General features: G+C 55.4%; 1 protein-coding gene across 13 annotated transcripts; it reads left to right on the top strand.

Moving 5' to 3' along the window:
- LOC106007866 (uncharacterized) lies at positions 1-20126 on the top strand. Of its 13 annotated transcripts, none has more exons than XR_015447344.1 (6): positions 1-995; positions 1937-1977; positions 2212-7346; positions 7502-7528; positions 7717-9708; positions 10032-10642. XR_015447344.1 is itself a non-coding variant. In XM_087201091.1 (6 exons), the coding sequence occupies exons 3-6, from the start codon at positions 7764-7766 to the stop codon at positions 10044-10046; spliced, it is 357 nt and encodes a 118-aa protein (XP_087057217.1). In that variant the 5' UTR covers positions 6133-7346; positions 7502-7528; positions 7717-7763; the 3' UTR covers positions 10047-10642. The 13 variants fall into 13 exon arrangements, 1 of the variants encoding a protein (XP_087057217.1); XR_015447348.1 differs by lacking the exons at positions 1-995; positions 1937-1977 and having other exon boundaries at positions 6133-7346; positions 7717-7876; positions 8697-8720; positions 9527-9708; XM_087201091.1 differs by lacking the exons at positions 1-995; positions 1937-1977 and having other exon boundaries at positions 6133-7346; positions 7717-7899; positions 8697-8720; positions 9527-9708.
- Positions 20127-20308: the final 182 nt, after the last annotated feature.

Genomic DNA, 20308 nt, shown 5'->3' on the forward strand with positions numbered 1-20308 from the left:
GGCCCAGTCGGGTCGCGGCGCGGTCGGGGAGAAGGTCGGAGTCCACGCGGCCTGTACAGCAGCCTAGACCGCCTCTCGCGTGGGGACGGTCGCCCAGGCACCAGGCGAAGGACGGGCGGGGCACTGTCCCGCCTCAGCCTCCCCGCGCCTCGCCGCGCGGGTCACGTGACGCAGGCGGCCCCGCGCGCCCCCAGTAGACGCCGCTCAGCTGGCGCCTCGCTTCTGCTCTGACAGCCGGCGTGCGGAGGTCGGCCCGGGGCTCCCGCCTGCCCGGAGCCTGCCCAGGCCGCTGCGCGCTCTTCTGACCCCGAGTGTGCGTGTGCGGGCGCCGGCCCTCGAGTCCACTGGAGAACCCCACACGCTCACATCCTCAGTTTTAATGTTTTGGGGCACTGGGGATTCCACGGGGGTCTTTCCACTGAGCTGCGCCCTAGCCCTTTCTTATTTAGAGACAGCGTCTCCCTAAGTGGCTAAGTTGCCCATGCCAGGCTCCACCTGCGGTCTTCCTGCCTCGGCCTCCCGGAGTGCGGGATGACAGGCGTGTGCACCCCACCCGGCCTTCTCATTTGCATCAGGTCCTTGCTAGGTGGCAGGAGGCCTACTGCGTGCGATGCTGTGTGACTCACTGCCTACCTCAGGAGGTGAGAAGGGGCCTGCACGCATTCAGCGCAGACCGGAGTTTTTCTCTTACTTTCCACAGGGTGGGTGCGATCGGAGGGTGCAGAGCCGCGCTGACACGCTCGTGTGTGCGCGTGCTGTGCATCCATGCACACGCAGCAGAGATCACCTCGGACGTCGAGGTCAGCTGGATACCACGGACACAGGCAGGGGAGAGCTGAGCAAGCTGAAAGGTTGGGGGCAGGCGACCCAGCGTCCACGAGGCCAACGCAGAAGAGCCCAGCAGCGGGACCTGGGGCAGGACCCGAGGTTCAGGGCTCTTTGGCCAGCCCGACTCGGCCTCCTGTCAGGAGGGTGTGGAGAGAGCTATGCCCCAGGTTAGGTGCAGGTCAGGCCCGCGTCATGACAGGGACAGCGAGGGCAGGTGCGGGGGGACTGGAGGGATAGAGCGGGACATTTCACGGGCAGCGCTGCTCCTCCTGCCCCTCTGCCCCTGACGACTCGGACCCGGCCCGGGCTTGGCCAGCCCTGCAGGGCCCCGATGCGCTCCCCGCCCCGCCATCCTGCTGGGTGTCTGGGAGCTGAGGACCCCGGCAGTCACAGCGCCCCCCGTTGGCTGTGAACACAGCAGTCTTCGTCAGGAATCCCCCTCCGCCTGTGGTCTCAGCCTTCTCAGTTCACGCCCAGCCTGGGCGACCCAGGGACTTAGTGAGACTCTGACTCAAAAAATAAAAAGGGCTGGGGTGGGAGCTCAGTGCAAAGGCCCTGGGTTCTCCCGCAGCAGCGCGCGTGCGCACACACACTCACTGCCATTTCCCTCCCCTCCCATCTGGGCGGCTGTGACTCGATTGCCCACTTTAGACGCTGGAGAGGGGACACTGCAGGGCTCCCTGGGAGGAGAACAGCGAGGCGACAGGGAGGACCTGCAGGTCTGGCCTTGGACACAGGAGAGGCCGGGCCACCCTGCCGAGCCCTCCCTGAGCTCCTGATCTCTGTGCTGCTTCCTGCCCTGCACCCTGTCTCGGCAGGCCATTTCTGAGGGGGATCGGGGCTGAGGCAGGACGATCTCTTCAGACCAGCACATTGGACACACCCAAAACCGACGTTGGTAAAACCTTATGTGTACCATAAGGAGCTTGAATAACAGTTCAATTCCAGCAGTTTGGCCAGGGCAATCGCTACCTTTTTTGTTTATTTATTGAGGTTTAACTTACAGAAGGTGAAATGCTCAGACTTTTTTAGGTACTAGAGATTGAATCCAGGGCCTTTGTGCTGAGCTACATCCCCGCCCTTTTTTACTTTTTATTTTGTCCCACAGGGTGCAGGACAGATCGAAGGAGAGCCTGCCACAGTCCTCAGGTCACAGTGCACCCCCACTTGAACAGTGCGGCCCTGCTGTAGCTCTCCCTGTCCCCTCTGTCTCCAGTCCTCCTGAGCTGCGTGGGGCATCAAGCGTCCTTCTTCCTTCCCGGACTCTTCCCCTCCCTGGGCAGAGGGCTTGGTGGAGGAGCATTTGTCTAGTGCATGTGAGGCCTGTGTTTGACCTCCAGCACTGCGTGAACCCTGGGTTCTAACTGTCGCTTCCTGCCCCAGGGCCCTTGCACAAACGTCCCCTCTTCTGAGGACCCGCCCCTTCCTGGAGCTCCACCTCAGATGTGAGCACCGGTCCGGATGGCATCGAGGGCTTTCCTGAAGCTTGGCTGAGGCCTTTGAGACTGCAGATGCCGCCGTGAATGCCTGTGAGCAGATATTTGTGTGCCGCTGTCTCCGGCCCCGTGGGGCATGGGTGGCTCACCCGGCTCTGAGGAATCACCAGACTCTTTCCAGCAGTGGCTGCGCCTCCATGGTCTCCACGGGCAGTGCGTGTGGCGCCGATTTCTCCACATCTCCATTTACTTTTTAAAGTTCCCGGCGGCACGGCACCTCGTGGTCAGGAGAGGGGCTGAGGCCCACGGAGAGAAACTCAAGGGCGCAAGTGCACAGCCTGCGGCCAGCAGGGGGCGGGGCCCGCAGCTGGCCCTGCCCTGGGGACCGGTGGGGGTTGCTGTTCTCCGACAGAGCCAAGGCCGTGGTCAGCTCTGGAGAGCGCCATTATCCTGGACGTGGGGGACCGGGGTGTGACAGCGAGACAGGACTGGGGCCAGGAGAGGGGGAGCTTAGGCCTGGATCCGAAGCCGCAGGCAGGAGAGGGCCCTGCGGGGAGGGAGAAGAGGCAGGGTTAGCCCTTCCAACCAGGCAAAGCCGGAAGAGGCCTTCAGGGTGCTTGAGTGTGAGTTAAGTACAGTGTCACTGTCCAGGGGGGTGGGAAAAGTTCCACGATCAAACAGTTGTGGGAACGCTCTATATCAGTGGTGGCAAACCTTTCATTTCTCCTTTTTAAATTTTCTGGTTTTCTGAGGCAGGGTCTCTCTATGCAGTTCAGGTTGGTCTTGAACTCACTAGGTAGCTCAGGCTGGCCTAAACGTGGGGATCCTCCTGCCTCAGCCTCCCGAGGGCTGGAATTGCAGGCATGTGCTACCTTTCAGAGCTTTCAGTGATAACAAACAGCTGGCTGCAGTAGGTAGGTTTGCCACCCTCCGCCCAGTGCACCTTTCCTCTTGGAGATCTGCAGTACCCTTTACTCCCCGAGGGCTCTTGGGTGGTGAGCTTTCTTGAACGGGGCGTTTCTTGAAACCATGTGACCCCGTGTTTTCTTCTCTGCTGTGCCCTCTCTACGCCTGTTAAGTATAACAGAATCGACATCTAGAGCCAGGCGTGGGGGCGCACGCCTGGGATCCCAGCGCTCAGGAGGCCGAGGCAGGAGGATGGCTGTTTGAGGCCAGCCTGGGCTACGAGTGAGACCCTGTCTCAAAAACAACAAAACAAAAACCTCCGGTCTGCTTTCCCGGAAGCCCACGGCTAGGGTGACCAGCTGAGGGCAGGGAGGGCGGAAGAGCCGGGAGGAGCGAGTTCAGGCCTTGCCTCGGCAAAGCCCGCCCACCACCGTCTTCCTGCCATCACACCCGTGTCCCGGGGGCGCCAAGAGTCAAGGCCGGCCCCCACCTGCAAAAGCGATTGGCTGAGGGAGGGCCACGTGACCAGAGCCGGCCAATCCCAGTGAAGTTCAGGCCTGTATAGGGCTGCTGCGGGTGTCAGGAAGCCCTGAGTCTCACAGAATGTGGATGTGGAGAGGAAACTGAGCTGAAACGGGCTGGCTGAGAAAAAATTCACAAAGTTATGATCACAGAACTGTGATCAATGAATATTTGAACCCCTGGAGAAATGTTCAGTGTACACTGTGCTCAGCTATGTATTCCAGGCTGGCTGTAAACTTGCAGCAATCCTCCTGCCTCAGCCTCCTGGATGCTGAGATTACAGGTGTGCACTACCACGCCTGGCTATTGTGCATGAATTCACCAGTGGATTAAATGCTTCATGAGATGATCTCAATCTAAGATATGCATGCGTTCATGAGATATCAGTATACATGGAGAGCATGTGTGGACACAGCACCTACGCCCAAGTTGCACTTTTACTATCATGAAGAGAAAGAGCCTATGTGCATTGTTCAGGGTGCTTTCCCACAGCCCCGAGGCTGGAAACCTTGTCGTTCCCATCTGACTGAGGAGGGTGAGGCAGGGCAGTGGCTCCTTGTGGCTGTCTTCGTAGGGAGCCCTGCAGACGTGAGAAGGGTGACTTTTCCCCGGCCTCAATAGGACGGGTGTTCTGCACTTGCTTGGTTGTTTTTCTGCAATTTATGGTTGTTTGGGACAGGGGAGCTCAGCTTTCTGCAAGGCGCCAAGGGTGAATGTTTCAGCTCCGAGTGCCCGGCGGCCCTGCCACACGAGCCCACTACCCCCGGCGGCAGCAGGCAGCTCTCCAGGCCGTGCTCCAGTGACACTTTGTTCGTGGGCCCAGGCAACTTTCACGTGGCAGCAGGAGTCTTCTTTCGTCCTTCCCGGCAACCAGGTCGAGCGCACAGCCCACCCTGCCCTCGGGTCCTAGCCTGGCAGGTGCCTCAGGCATGGACAGTGCGCAGCGTCTGTCTCAGCATGTCTCTGCTCAGAGTCTGGAGATGCCCCCCAGGAAGGAGCTGTCCCTGGTCATGGCTGGCGTTGTGGCCCAGGCCTGGCCTCTCCCAGGCCCCCAGTGGGCAGGCGCAGGTGGCCAGTTTTGCTGCAGAGCCGGGCAACACCGGCTGCCCAAAGTCCTGAGGGTCCCGGCGGGAGCACAGCCATGTTGGGCCTGGAGCGGCTCGTGAAGTTGTCGCTGGTGACCCTGGTCCTCCTGGGATGGGCGGGCGCCTGTGTCCCCCGAGAAGGTAATGCTGCCCCTCCTGTGTCCCCCTGGGCAGCCAGGCCCGACCTTCTCCTTCCCCTTCTCCTGGGGATGGGGGCATCTGGGTCGGGGCCGGGACCTGGCCGAGTGCGGGCGCCTGCCCTTGGTGGGGTGACATCAGTGTGGGCTGCAGTTGACAGAGCTGTGGTCACAGGGCCGTGAGACCCAGGCCCTCACCACACAGACCCCAGAGAAACCTCAGGAGGAGGAGGAGGAGGGTTCGTCAGGGAACTAGAAGGCACAGGGTCTTGGGAGTCAGAGGGGGAATTTTGAGCGTTATCTTAGGGTGAAAGGCAGTGGTTAGGGGTTTCACTGGAGTAACTGCGTGCGCACGTGTGCATGTGTGTGTGTGTGTGTGCAGGTTGTGTGTGCATGCGTCTCTGTGTGTGTGCGCATGTGCGTTCTTGCACGAGTGCGTGCGCATATGTGTGAGATCACCTCCATGGGGTGCAGTGAACAAAGAAGGGGGTGGTGCGTGAGCCCCCCCATCCTGGGTCTGGGTCTGCTTCCCTCCTGCACCTTTGTGGGGTGCCGGTGACCCAGACCCCTCTGCCCCACTTTATCCAGTGTTTTGTGTGGTTTCAGAGATACACTGAGGTGCAATAATATTTTAAAGAGTCTATTTGGGTAAACAGTGTATCACTTAGCAGCTGGGAGTCAGAAGTGGTTTGTGGGCTCCAGCAAGAGCACTGAATGTGCTGGCCCCCCCGCACCTCGGCCTCCCGGTCTCAGGCTCCCCAAGGCGCCGAACTGGCTGCTTCCCCAGGGCCGCCCAGGCTCTGAGTCCCCAGCAGGTTGCATTTCCTTGTCAGAAATGCTTGGCCCCAGACAGGTCTCAGGTCTCAGACTTCTTTTCAGAAGTTGGGATATTTGCTTAGGCTTTACAAGTCGAGCACCCCAACCCCAGAACCCCGAAATCTGAGCTTCCGGATCCCAGCTGACTGTCCCACGATGCCTGGGCCCAGGGTGGGTGGACCTGGGCCGGGAGGCCGGAGACGCCTCGGGCTCTGTTCGCTGCACTGTCCCAAACCCTGTCTCACCCCGCAGGGCACCGTGGAGTTAGGGCATCCACAGCTCTGGGCCGGGCACTGACGGTTATCCTGCTGTCTCCTCTTTTCCACGTGCACTCCGGCTGGCGGCTGCTCCTCAGTGAGACGTGAGCTCCTCCTGCTGCTGTGGGGAGCTGGGTGTTCGGGGCCTGGGGAGAAGGTGGAACAGGAGGAGTCAGACTGCTGGGAGAGGACTTGGCGGCCCCCGCCAGGGAGGCTGGGCAGGTCAGGGCAAGGCCTGGGTGTGTGAGCCCAGTGTCCAGGAAAGAACCGGATGCGCTTCCGGGAGGGCTGGGCCCTGGGGGAGCCTGCACGGGGCAGACAGTCCTGCCTGGGAGAGAACTCAGGTGACCAAGGGGTGCTCGCTCTTATTTATTTAGGGTTCTTTTGTTTTTGTTTTTTGAGGCAGGGCCTCCCTTTGTAGTTCAGACTGTCCCTGAACTCACTATGTAGCCCAGGCTGGCCTTGAACTCTTGGCAGTCTTCCTGCCTCAGCCTCCAGAGTGCTGGGATCACAGGTGTGTGCCGCCACGCCTGGTTTCGGCATGCTCTGTAGGACTTTCCTAACCTCTGGAGCACCCTGCAGGGAAACGGGGCCTGGGGGTTCCATGTCTAGGGTTGAGGCTCGGTGGCTGTGTGGTGAGCGCCGGCCTAGCATTCTGGAGGCCATATGTTCTAGAACTGGAAAAAATAACGGGAATGATGGTGTCCATGGGTGGGGGACCCTGTGGTGGGGTGCGGGCAGCACCCCCACCCTGCCCCCTCTCCTCCATGCTCCCCAGTGCCCACACTGCTGCCCTGGTCTGCTCCCCGCTCCGCTGCAGTCCTGAAACGTGGGTCCACCCTGCGCCCCGCTTCCTGCCTGGCCCAGGGGCTCCGCAGCATCCGCTGCTTCACAACTTCCCCTGCTGGGCGTGGTGGCGTGGTGCAAGCCTGTAATCCCAGCTCTCAGGAGGCTGAGGCAGGAGGATCCCTTTGGGGGGACAAAAGTGCTCCGACGTTGACTAGTGATGGCTGCACACTGGAAATGCACCAGCAACACTGCCTTCTACCCTGGCAGCGGGGAGCCGTGAGGCGTGAGAATTACATGTAAATCCATGGTGATGGGAGCAGCCGGGAAACCTGGGCAGGTGGAATGCGTCAGCCTGAGGAGCTCCTCTGAGGCTCTAGGTGGCAGGGAGCAGGGAGAGGCTTTCCTCCTGCCAGCGCTGGTCTCCCAGGACTCCGCTGCCTCCTTCCTCCTGCTGACCTGAGACTTTGTCCCTCTGCTGGCCTTGGCTCCGCCGCCCCTGGACGCACACACTGCCCTCTGCCTCACCCGGACGCCGCCCTCCGATGGACTGACCGACGGCAGAGATCCTGGGTAAGAGCCCCGCTCCCCTTCCACCGCCCCGGGCAGCTTGCAGAGCCGGGTCTCCAGTCCCCCAGTCCAGCCTCTCCGAAAGCCTGGTGGCCTGTGGGCGAACGAGGGACTGATGTGGCCGCCTGGTGACTCAGTTTCTATGTCGCTGTCTCCAGGTTTGCTGAGCCTTCAGGTGCTGAACGGTGAGTCTGGAGACCCGCGACGTGTGTTCCCTCCAAGTGGAGCAGGTGGAGGATTTGCTTTCTATGAGGGGGGCTTTCGGGGGCCATCAGACCTTATGCCTTTCACCTGCATCATCGTTAGTGGCATGAAGACTCAATATCTTTCTGCTCATCCAACAAATACTGATGAATGTGCTGTCTTATTCTAGGTGTTGGGGGTTGAACAGGGAAGAAAACAGACAAAATCTGTGTCCAGATGAACTACCATTCCAGTGAGGAGAAAGGAAAGAAACAAAGAAATAGCTTGCACTCGGAGTGGTGGTGCACAGCTGTGATCCCACCGTTTTGGAAGGCTGAGGCAGGAGAATGGCAAGTTCAGCCTGGACAGTTTAGTAAGATCCTGTCTCAAAAGAAAACATAAGCTGGGTGTGGTGGTGCACATCTCTAATCTCAGCACTCAGGAGGTTGAGGCAGGAGAATCGAAAGTTCAAGCCCAGCCTGGACAATTTAGTTGCCAGGGACCGAACTCAGGACCTTGTGCTTGTGAGGCAGGCGAGGCACCACTGAGCTAAATCCCCAGCCCATTGCCTGGGCAATTTAGTAAGACCCTGTCTCAAAATAAAAATAAGCCGGGTGTGGTAGCGTATGTCTCTAATCTCAATACTCAGGAGGCTGAAGCAGGAGGATCACCGTCAGTTTGAGCCCAGTCTGGGCTACATAGTGAGTTCAAGGCCAGCCTGAACTATACAGTGAGACCCTGTCTCAAAAATAAATAAATAAATAAATAAATAAAATAAAAGGGGCTGGGGATATAGCTCAGTGTGAAGGCCCTGGATTCATCCCCAGGGCCAAAGAGAGACAAACACAAGCAGCAAAGAGGTTGCAAGTGTGGCACGTGGCTATGTTCTGTGTGGATGCAGGCATGGTGCAGAGGCTGACCGAGTTTGAGGGGTGCTCTGGAAAGGCAACCCTGAAAGAGATCTGCAGGTGGCAAGGGAGCCAGACACACCTAGACACGGGGAAGGGATCCCACAGAGGGTGGCATGTGCAAAGGCCCTGGGGCAGTGAGGAGGCTGCTACAGTCCCATCTCGCTTCATGCACTGCTTACAGTTGGGTCTCCTTCCAATTCAGGATTCACTGGTGACTTTTCTTCTTCCTCCTCTTCCTCTCTCCCCTCTTTCTTCTTAGATGAAACGAGTGACTGCAAGGAAGGTGAGTGGAGATGCCGCGCCCTCTCCCATCTGGGCTGTCTGAGGGCCTGGGAGAGGGGCTCTTCCTGCACTGGGGGGCAGGTGCCCCTGAAAACTGCACAGTGTTTTCATGTATCCTGCTACCCGTGAGCCCTCCTCTCCCCGGAAGTGACCGGGTAAGTCCCGAGTAACAGGGTTATGGAGACCAGGCAGGAAGGGCCCAGCGCCTGTCTGTGGCCGGGTCCGCAGTGGGGCTGCCTGCGAGGGCTGAGGACTCCGCTCCTCCTGAGAACCCAGGGCCCGATGATCTGACGGAGGCGGCGACGGGGCGACGGGGCATGGGCGCCCCTGCAGGTACAGAGGAGCAGAGGCCCAGAGTTCTGACTGCGGAGACCGGAACAAACCAACTGCTCCCGGACCTGAGCCTCTACCCGGGGTTCAGAGCGGGGTGAGCCCGAGCTCCTCAGCTGCGGGCTGCGTCTGGTGGTGACGCTCGTTTTAGTCCCTGTGCCGCCGCCTACGGCTTTTTACCTCTCCCGTCGGCGCCTCTGCCCGCACCGAGCACTCATCTCAGTCAGTTTGGGAAACCCACAGCTAACTTCAGCCCAAACGAGCCCCAAACCAGCGTCACTGCAGAGCTGCATGGAAAGGGGGAGGGACCCGGTGCCGAGACCGAAGACCCTGAGAGGCAGCAGGAAGAAGGCGGCGTTAAAGGACATCGGGGGTCACTCGTGCTCTGCAAGCCTGCCCTGTGCACTGCGTGGTGACAGAGCTGCTTTGCCACGTGGAGACCAAGCACCCGTGTTGAAACACAGGCTTTCTTTTCAGAAGAAAAACGAACCGCGAACACAAGGAACAGAAGCAGTTCCTGGAGGCGACCCCGTCCTCAAACGCGCCGGCTCCGGGAGCGCCCTGCTCGGTGGCCACCGCGCTGCGAAGCTGAGGAGCCTGGGGTCGGGGAGTCGGTCCTGCCTGCCGAGGACGCGCCCCACGCACCCTCAGGACAGGAGGTGAGGACGTAGCGGGGGACACTTAGGCGCAGTCCTTGGAGAGCACAAAGCGTCCTGCGGTGCCGCGCCCAGGCTGGGGGCTCCTGCTGCGCCTTCAGGGGGCACATTTCTTCCAGTGGAGGGCACGGGATGTCACGCGCACCTCAGGGCCAGCCCAGCCGCCCGCGATCACGCGGCGGAAGCGGAAGCGGTCGTTTTGTGCCGCTGCCTGACGCGGGGGGGGGGGGGGGGGGGGCTGCCCTGACCTCAGAGCTTCCTGGTTTCGCTACCTGGGTCAAGGGGCTCGCTTCTGAACGTGAGCCTGCACACTGTGTCACCCACAGGGAAACGCTGGCTAGCCGAAAATTCTCCTAGACGTAACCGTAACCGTTCGCCAGGTGTGACAGCCTTATCATCTCGTTAAAGCCCGCGCCCTGACCGACGGGGCACGCACAGCTCCGGAGGTGGCCGGACAGCGCGTGCGCTTGCTCTTGTACTCGAAGGCAGATGGCGTCGGCGGCTTCCTGGCCGGAGTTTCTGAGTCACAAGAGCTGCTCCAGATATTTATTAGAAAAACAGTTGTGGGGCTGCATAACTCTGTAATCATAAAACTCCCCTAGCCCCAACTGTGAATGTGAGTAAATAGATAAAGATGCTTGTTAGTTCTGGACACTAGATAAGATCTGTATCAGCCATAAGGTCCCAAAGTAAATTACTCAACTCTTTGTTCGAAACTGATGTTCGGGACACCGCTATCTATAGAACAATCTACAAACATCTGCTGACCATCAGTACGTGTCAGCTGACCACTAACCTTTGTTCCTCTTCTGTAAATTTCGCCTGTTAACTTCCCCTGCATCCCCCTATAAAAAGAGCCTCACTCTGGGCTAGTAGGCTCTCTAAGCTACTTTGCTTTGGGAGTGCCGTCTGGCCAGACTAAGGTCTGTTTTACCTTCCAACTTGTCCGGTGTGTTCCTTCCCGGGTGTTCTTTGCTGCAGTCAGCTCCTCGGAGCGATTGGTAAGGCCCTCGATCTTACACAGTCACCACTGGCAGCACATTTCAGTGATGCAGATGGGTCAAAAGCTTGTTGTGTGACAAATTCAACCTGCTCAGCAAACTCAATCTTTCTCTTCAGAAGAGAATGAAAACTGTTCGAGCTGGCAGATAAAATGCCTGCATTCAAGCCAAACTAGAATTGGGGGTGATGAGTGGACAGTGAGATTTTTGACATGTTTCAAACGTTAGCAAAGATTTAGAGCCTGGGCCAGGGCTTTCCTTCTCCCCGCTGGTGCTTGATCACCCACCTCAGCTTTCAGGAGAGTTTGACCATCACTTCCCAACCACGAAAGCCCCAGATGGGAAGGAGCAGATCCGTGACCCCTTTGTGAAAAAGCCAGGCGAGCCAATTGTTAATGCTGGAGGATCGACTGCTTGAGATTGCCAGTGATGATGGCTTAAACCTGTGTTTGAGACACCTTCTGGTCTCCATATGTTCTAGATTAAAGTCCAGCTGGAATACCTGAGGCTGCCACACAAGCACTGAAAGCTCGCTTCCATTTCCCACTTTCTATCTTCGTGAAGCAAGACAACCAGTCCTGGTGTCAGAAATGTTGGTGCTCTAGGCACCCCCAACGCAGCACATCAAGCACATTGAAATATGTTAAGTTTGTGAGAAATGTGTGAAGATAGGCAGGGAAGTGGCATTCACAAAAAATATGGGAGGTCTAGAATTGAAAGTATGCAACTGAAGTTCAGAAGTCAGTTTCTGCTGTTGGGCTTCACAGCATAAAGGATGGTTGACAAACAGAAAACAGGCTAATGGCAAGTACTGCAAAGCCAGGTGTGGTGGTGCACACCCGTCATCCCAGTGCTCAGGAGGCTGAGGCAGGAGGATAAGCATGCGTTTGAGGCCAGCCTGGGCTACATAGCAAGACCCTGTCTCAAACAAAACAAAACAAGAAGAAAAGAAAAGAAAAAAGAAAGAGAAAGCACTGCAGCAGAAGCTTAGGGACAAGGGAAGTGAAGACGCAGGAAGTGACGCAGAGAGCCAGGGAGAGCGGCTGGCAATGCATTGAGGCTCTGGTTCCGGTTCCAGAAGGAGAAGGCAGAGGAGGAGGAGACAGAGCTAAAGCTGGGGTTAAAGGCTAAAGATTTGGCATGTTGGTGAAAACCACCAAGTGACAGATTTTAAAGATTCTGAGAACCTTGGGGAACAAATCTAGAGAAAACAGCTTCTGTGAACACTGTTCCACTGGGCTGAAAAACAAAGACAATAGGGAAATGTTTTAAAACAACACCTTCTTCCTGCGAAAAAAGACAGGCACCCACATCCCAGGACTGGGGAACAAAACCTCAGAGACGGTTGGTCTCGCTGTCCTGGAGGCTGGGGTGGAATCCAGGCGTCTGCCTGTCTCTCACGGCAACTGCTCTTACACAGAGTCTTCCAGAAAATCAGAAGGAGCCATTTTCTAACTAATTTTCAAGACAAAATAACCTTGATGAAAGATAAAGTACAGGAGAGAATTTCAGGTCAATTTTTCTCACAAAGACAGAGATGAGATCCTAGACTAATATTAACCAAAGGAACTGGGCAAAATATTTTTTAAAAATTGTAACCAAATTGAGTTTATTCCAGCAATGCAAAGATTATTTAATATATGCAAATCAGTATGTGGAATTCTCATCTTATTAACATAAAAAATAAAAGTCACATTATCATCCCTATAGACACAGGAAAAAGTAGGATAAAACTCAGCAGTTACTCATTTTTTTTTTAATCTCAGCAAACCAAGAATAGAAGGGGACACTGTACTATGAGAAAGAATCGCTGCCGAAAGCTTATGGGAGGGCAGTGCTGGACCGCTGGGCTCTTTCCCCCAGGTCCTAAAGGAGGCTGCTGTCTCCACGAGTTTCCCACAGTGCTCCAGATGTTCGACCAGGCAGGTCCCGTCCAGGCTCCAGGGTCACAAAGGCAGAAAGAAAACTCATTCTCATCGGTGTGGTTGTGTACTTAGTGTGAACCTTTGACTCAGAGAGTGCACCTAGGATGGGTGGAGTTCAGGAAATACAGCCTGAAACAAAATTCGGGTGGTGCACAACTTAGTATGAGAGCCCTTGGCCATGGTGTCCCAGGCCCTGAGGCTCCCAGGTCCTGACTTCAAAGCAAACCATAAAAACTCTCCGAGAAAAGGTAGAAGAGAACGAACAGTGTTGGTTTAATGAATGAGCATGAAACCAAAATGCTGAGACTGTTCAGGCAGGAAGAAATCTCACCCTTTAACAGTCGCTCGCCTCGCCACTGGGACAAAGCACCTGACACCGTAACTTAAGGAGGAGAGGTTTATTTTGGCTCCCATTTTACAAGTCTCAGCCCTTGCACGGCCGGCAGCACGGGGAAGGGTCTGGCGGAGGAAGGCGGCACACCTCATGGCAGGCAGGAAGCAGAGTGAGCAGGAGGAGCCAGGAGGCAGACATACCCTTCCCGGCCCCGCCACAGCTCCCAACCTCGCTCCCATTCAGCTCTGGACCGGGACCCCATCGCCCTCCATAAGCCTCACCTCTGATGCAGGGGCTTTTGGGGACTCGATATAAACTAGATGTCCCCTGAAGTAAATGCTCCACAAAAAGGAGGGGAGTCTTGGAACTCAAGATGGAGAATTGCATTTTTGTCTTTGCTGATTCGTTGTACAGTGTGTGCCTTTACACTGGGAATGTTCATTGTTTTTGATTTGGGGATCTGTTTAGACAGGTATGTTTACCAGTGGCAACGGAGTTCTCCTGATTGTAACATTTGTAAAACAAAAAGATGAGGGAAGAGCACTGGGGAAGTTAAGCAGCACCTGCAGTCTGTGAGGCTGAAATGCGGAATGGACCTGCGTGTGGGTCCCCGGGCGTGGGAGAGACAGAGGAAGCAGGGGAGGCCAAGAGAGCAGGGCCCGCTGGTCTGCTGAGCGCCAGAAGAGGTGGCTCAGACTGGGCTTTGGAAGAGGGGAAGCCGGGAGCGGCAGCAGCAGCGAGTGCAGCCCGTTTCCCAGGCCTCGTGGGCCTGGGGTGTACAGCCAGGAAGGGCAGGGGTTTCTGGACTGCAAAGGGCCCCCCGGGGCGGCACGAACTGGGCCTGTGGTCATTTCCAGAGAGGCCTGTGCCGGCCACCACCCCTGGGAAGCCACTCCGGAAGAGGAACAGCTGGAACCTCCTGAAGTGTACATACATGGTGCTCACCTTCCTGTTTGTGTCCTACAACAAAGGGGACTGGGTAAGGAGGCCTTGTGGGTCCCCGAGGGCGCAGGGTGGACAGGAAGGGCTTCACAGCTTCCCGGGGAATGGCCACTTGTTCTGTCCCTGCAGAAGGAGGCCCATGAGGACCACGGCCTCTGCTGGCCGTGGGACCCTGAGGGACACGCTGCGTGCAGGCAGGTCTCCCATGAGGGCGGAGTTCACAGGAACCGCTGGGGCTGTCAGCTGGGAGGAAGGGGCTCCAAAGGCTTCCGGGAGGCCCTGACAGCCCCACTCCTCTAAGGGCAGAATGCACTTAGCCACTGACAGGGCAAGGGGAAACTTGGTCCAGGGAGAGGGGACAGCACGGGCAGAGCTCAGAGGGAGGGCGGCAAGGAAGGTGCCCAGACAGCTAGCTGGGCTCCCTCCCTCCCGCAGTGGAGCATGGAGCGTGGGTTTCTGTGAGGGGTCCCTAAGCCCATGGGGTCACGTGACAGGGGCAGGAGGCCGGAAGAGAAGCGAGCAGGGAAGAGTGATATCAGGGCAATGGCATGCACCCCGGGACGGAGGGGGCCTGGCCATGCAAGAGGAGGCGCCTTGATGCTGAGTCTGGTGTGGGCTTTGAGTGGGGGGAGATCTGGGGCCAGGCGGATCAGAGGCAGGGAGGCCCCCATCCGGGCAGGTGCCAGAGGGCCAGGCATGAGGGGCATGGGCACAGCTGAGGCCGGAGCCCCAGATGTTGCCTAGGACTCTGTGGCCCCAGGGGACACTCAGCAGGGCCTGGAGGAGGCGCAGTGTGGGGCGGACAGGGAGGCCCCTTCATGCCCTGCAGCACATTAGAGGGGCCTTGCCAGGTCCCCAGCCTGGGGCTGTGCTGCTTCTGGGCCCAGGACAGCTGGCTGGAGACAGGCTTATGATCCCGGGCCCGGGGGACACGGGACAGGGTGCATGGGAGGAGGCGCACACCTGCTCACCCGTCTCTCTGTCCCTGGCCCTCCCTGCCATCCTCCAGTGCTACTGCCACTACTGTAACCTGGAACTGGACACCAGGTAGCTGCTGTGAGGAGAGAGTCGCCGTCCCACACCCTTGACTTCCAGCCACGGCCCGACAGGCCAGGGAAGCGTGTGATGGTGGTGGGCCGATGCAGAACTGGAGGGATTCACTCCCGAACTCACTCAGTACACTGCATTTTTGGATTTTCGAAATTTTGGTAAAATACACAGAACATAAAAATTTTCCTGGCTGGGCACCGTGGCGCACAGCTGTGATCCCTGCACTCTGGGAGGCTGAGGCAGGGGACGGCAGGAGCAAGCCCAGTGGGGGCGACTTAGCAACTCAGCGAGACGCTGTCTCCAGATAAAAAGTAGCAAAGGGGCTGGGGCTGTAGCTCAGTGTGAAGGCCTGAGATTTGGCCTCCAGAATAAAAACGTCCCACTCGTGAGGGCACACTCACAGCCGTCACCACCACCTAATCCAGAGCATTCTCATCATGCCCAGAGGGAGCTCTGCACCCTTAGCGTGTTCCTCCTCGCAGGCCTTGGGAGGCCCTCTGCCTGTCGGCTCCCCTACGCTGGACATCTCATGTCCATGCAGTGCGTGACCTTTCTATCAAGCTCTGTCCACTTAGCGTCACCTCTGCAAATCTCAGCCATGCCACAGCAGCTATCTCTGCACCATTCTTTTCCACCACTGAATAATATTCCACGGCACGGATATACCACATCTGTTTATCCATTCATCAGTTGAAGCACACTGAATTGTTTCCACTTTTTAACTATTATGAATAGTGCTTTTATGAACATTTGTATACAATTTTGTTTGAACCTGTTTTAAATTCTTTCGGGGATCTACGGAGGAGTAGAACTGCTGGGTCATATGAAATTCTATATTGACCTTATCGAGAAACCCGCTCAGTGAATTTCTGTGGACCCCCACTCTTTGCTGGAACCTAGATTGAGTGGTGAACAGGGTGGAGAAGGCTCCTGTGCCCTCGAGAAGACAGAAAGCAAGTGAAAAGGTGACCGCAGGTGACGTTTGGGCTCCAGAGGCAAAGAAGAACAGAGGAGCCCTCTCTGGGCCCGGGGTGCTTGAGGAAAGCCTCTGGGAGGGAGACTCGGAAGGTCTGCAGGCGGAGCGGAGCCTCGGCAGAGGCCCGGCGCGGATGGAGGCCCAGCAGTGCCTGCGGCCTGAGATGGGCAGGGAGCTCTGGGTCTGATCCTGGGAGCCGTGGGGAGCTGCGGAAAGGCTCCCAGTGAGAAACCCAGGTGCTGCCGTGACTGGGAGTAAGGAGGGAGCCCAGGGGAGCGGCTGTGTTTCCCTGAGACGTCGGCAGCGTGGACCAGCTCTGCGGCGGGAAGTGGGCGTCCCCCTACATCCACGGCTGCAACTGGCCTCTCCCGTCTGCCAGCCGCTCTCCTCCTCCCAGCAGCCGGCGCCCTCGGTAAAGCATGCGCACTGGGTCGTGTTTCGCCCGCCCTGCTGTGAAACGCTACGTCCGCGGATTCCAACCTTTAAAAGCAAATGAAAGCAGAGCTCCGTTCCCCTGAAATCTTACATGGAGCCCCAGCATAGCACCGGGAAGAGTCGAGGTAACTGCGTGTCACCAAGGCTCCGCGTGGCCGTCACTGCCCGCGCTGCGAGCCCTTATGACTCAGGTTCTCCCAGGGTGCTTTCCTTTCGGTCGTCTTGTGTGAGAAGTCTCAGCCCGCAGGCTGACGGGAGCCGGTGGTCTCTGTCTCCCTCCAGCCTCCTGAGCTCAGGGTGGTCCTTCAGTTCTTGGGGAGCTTTCCACAGTGGCACAAGCACAAGACAGGTGGCTGTTGGTCTCAGCTCACGTCCTGGATTTCCCCACAGTTTAAAATAGGTTCATTTTTCAAACGAGGAGCCCGAGGGCTCCAGAGAGCACAGTGTCCGGCTCAGCCTGTCAGGGGCTCCGAGGTCCTCGGCTCTGGCTGCCCATTTCTCGGAAGTCCTCTCCATACCTGTTTTCCCCTCCACTCCCACCCACACTTCACCCACTGCCTGTATCAGGCCATCCGTGACTCCCTGAGAGCACACATTTTCCCACTTCTTATGCCATTTGTGCGTGTTGGTCCTTCCCGCCGGGACAGGTTTCGTCACTGTCTGTCTACCCGGAAAACTCCTCCTGGGCCCTCAAGATCAGCTACGCACAACGCTGCTGAGCCACAGAGAGGACAGCTGCATGAAATGGGGAGACGTCCGAGGCCTCCTCCCCCAGACTTTGAGGTGCCAGTCACTCCACATCGTTGTGCTGGAATCCTGGGGTCTGACCCCTTGGGCCAGAGTTGGGAACTTTGTCTGTGAGAGGCCAGTGCGGGCTCTGTTGCAATTACTCAGTTCTGCTGTTGAGCACAAAGCAGCCACAGACACCATGTACACAATGGGTCCGGTGGGTGCGTCAGCGGATGGATGGATAAACAGCATACTCTGTACAGTGGAATATTATTTAGCCATTACAAGGAATGAATCTGACACAGGTGAAACAGTTGAACCTGGAGGTGAACCTAGTGTTGGGCTATGTAAAGGAAGCCAGACACAAACGATCACATAAGGTATGATTCTGTTTATATGAAATATCCAGAATAGACAATTTTAGAGACAGCCAATTAGTAGTTGCCAGGGGATGGGGGACGGTGTGCTAGGGGAAGTGATTTCGTACTGAGTTTATTTTTGGATTGGCAACAACTTCCTGCTAGTAGATCTCTCTGGGAGCAAGACTATGTCTTTCCTACTCTGCGGTTCCTGTGCCCATGAGCAAGCCTTGCTCTGCCAGGTTGAGGGTGCAGAGCAGCTTCCAGGCAGGGATCCCTGCTCTCTGGAGTGCGCCCTCTAGTGGCAGGGGGAATAGACAAGCAATCTGTTTTCAGTGTTTCAATCTGTTTTCAGTGTTTCACGAAGGCCTAAGGGGTGCTGTGGCAGAGGAGCTGGAGGGGCAGCTTCCCAGTGCATCTAGCAGAGCCCCTCTCTGAGGAGAGACCTCTGTGCTGGGTGACGGGAGGAGCCAGCTTCGATGAGATCTTGAGGGAACACAGCAGGTGGACCAAGTGGAAGGCTGGGCTGGGGGGGGCACACAGAGCCCTGTAGGGGTGCTGGGATGGCAGAGGCAAGGCTTTTGAGAGTGCATGAGGATGTAAATAAAGGCACAAACGTGCTTCTCTCTGTTTCTTTCCCTTCCTTAGAAATGACCCCTGCTGCTCCTTCTAGCCAGCCACTTTGTCTCAGCTCAACCCTCCTAGGTCCTCCCTCTCCCTGGCATTTTACTCCCAGCAAAGCTCTGTCCTCTGGGTGGCTGGTGTGGAGAGAGAGGATCGCACCGTCTGTCAGAGGCCCGACAGAAGCCACTCTGAGGACCTGGCTCAAGACAGAGGCTCAGAGAGTGGCCGATCTGCACCCCACAGTTTCTCCCCTAGCCCACTCAGCCTTCCCCGCCATCTCCTTAATTAAACGTGCACTTACTGGGCTGCTGTGTGCTTGTTTCCCTCCCTACTCTCAGCATCAGGAATCACGCGCCACTCCACTTCATCCTGGCAACAATCCTATGGGGGTTCTGTGATGCTGCTTCAGCACAGGTGAAGCTACATTGGCCCAGGGGGATCAGAGCCAAGATCCAGCCCAGGTATGCCTTGTCCTGAAGTTCCTACTCTTTCTTATAAAGATTTGGGGGTACCACTGAGAAAATGAATATGGCTCTGAAGGCTTTTACTTAAGCATATTTTATGAGCGAGTATGTGGTCTATTTTGGACAACATTCCACGTGCACCTAAGAAGAATGTATTCTGATGTTGTGGGGTAGAACTCTCTGTAGATATTTACTAAGTCCATTTGTTCAAAAGTTTGGTTCAGCTCTGATATTTTTTGTCTAGTTGATCTGTCTATGTGTGACAGTGGGGTATTGAGATTCCCCCATTACAATTGTATTTGTGCTTATTTGATTTTTCATGTCCTGTCCTTTTTGTTTTATAGTTGGGTGCACTGCAATTTGTTGCATATATATTTATGATTATTATCTCTTTCTCTTGGCTTGTTTCCTTTATAAGGATATAGTTACCATCTTTGTCACCCTTAATCAGTTTTTGGCTTGAAATCCACTTTGTCTGCGAATAGAATAGCTCCCCCTTTTTTCTGGGCTCCTGTTGCATGGGGTATTGTTTTCTATCCTTTGACTTTCAGCCTATGAAATTCTTTTTGAATTAAATGTGTTTCTTATGTGCAGCATATTGTTGTATCTTGCTTCTTATCCATTCTGTCAGTCTGTTTATTTCTTTCTTTTCTTTTTTTTGGTACTGAGGATCAAACTCAGGACCTTCTGCTTGCATCAGCACCACAGAGCTAAATCCCTGACTAGTCTGTTTCTTTTGATTGATGAATTGAGACCGGTTATAACTGATATGTATTGATTTATCCTTGTCATGTTATTTTCCTGTTGTTGGTTCCTTTTTTCCCCTCTGTTTAATTTCTTGCCTTGCCTAGTGGATTCATTCTGTTTGGGTTCATGGAGTTGTAGTCCTTGTTATCTCTTTCTAGAATGTCCTTCAGAATGTTTTGGAGTGCTGGTTTGGTGGTCATTAATTTCTTCAGGTGTTCTTTCTCACGGAAGTATCTTCTTTCTCCATCAATTTGAAAGACAATTTTGTGGGTACATCAATCTGGTTTGGAGGTTCTTTTCTTTTAGGGCCTGGAATATTTCACTTCAAGCTCTCCTTGACTTGAGGGTTTGTGTTGAGAAGTCTGCTGTGATTCTGATGGGCTTTTCTTTATAGGCGATTTGTTTCTTTTCTCTAACAGCTTTTAATATTCTGTTCTTGTGTTGGATTTCTGGAATCTTGACTATTATATGCCTAGGTGTAGTTTTTTTTCAATCATAGCTAATTGGAATTCTATATGCCTCACTTACCTGTATGTCAAATTCTTTTTCCCTGTTTGGGAAGTTTTCTGCCATTATTTTTGTGAACAGGTTTTTATGTCATTTGAGCTATCTCATACTTTTTCATTGACTGTAATCCATCTTGTTATTCTTCTTTGCATCATCTAGCAGCTGTTGGATTGATTTCTTGTGGTCCCTTACTATATTTAAGAGATCATTCTTTTCATGATCACTAAATGCAATGCTGTCTTTTATGTCTGAAAGTCTATCCTCACATTGGATTATTCTGCTGTGTATACTTTCAATGGAATTTTTAATCTGGATATCTGTTTGAATCTGTTTCATGGACTCCATTTCTTTCCTACATTGGGCATTCATGGTTTCCATCATTTTCCCAAGATTCTCTCTATTTTTTTAATCTGTATCTGCTCTAGAGTTACTAATCATGTCTTTTGTTATGGTCACCATCTCTGCAGTTATCTAAGAAATTATTTCTGATTTTATTTTTTCTAGGGCCTC

This window comes from Heterocephalus glaber, unplaced genomic scaffold, assembly GCF_053883595.1.
Source record: "Heterocephalus glaber isolate CG9 unplaced genomic scaffold, H.glaber_assembly_v1.0 deba00001745, whole genome shotgun sequence".
In the NCBI taxonomy this organism is placed as follows: domain Eukaryota; kingdom Metazoa; phylum Chordata; class Mammalia; order Rodentia; family Bathyergidae; genus Heterocephalus; species Heterocephalus glaber.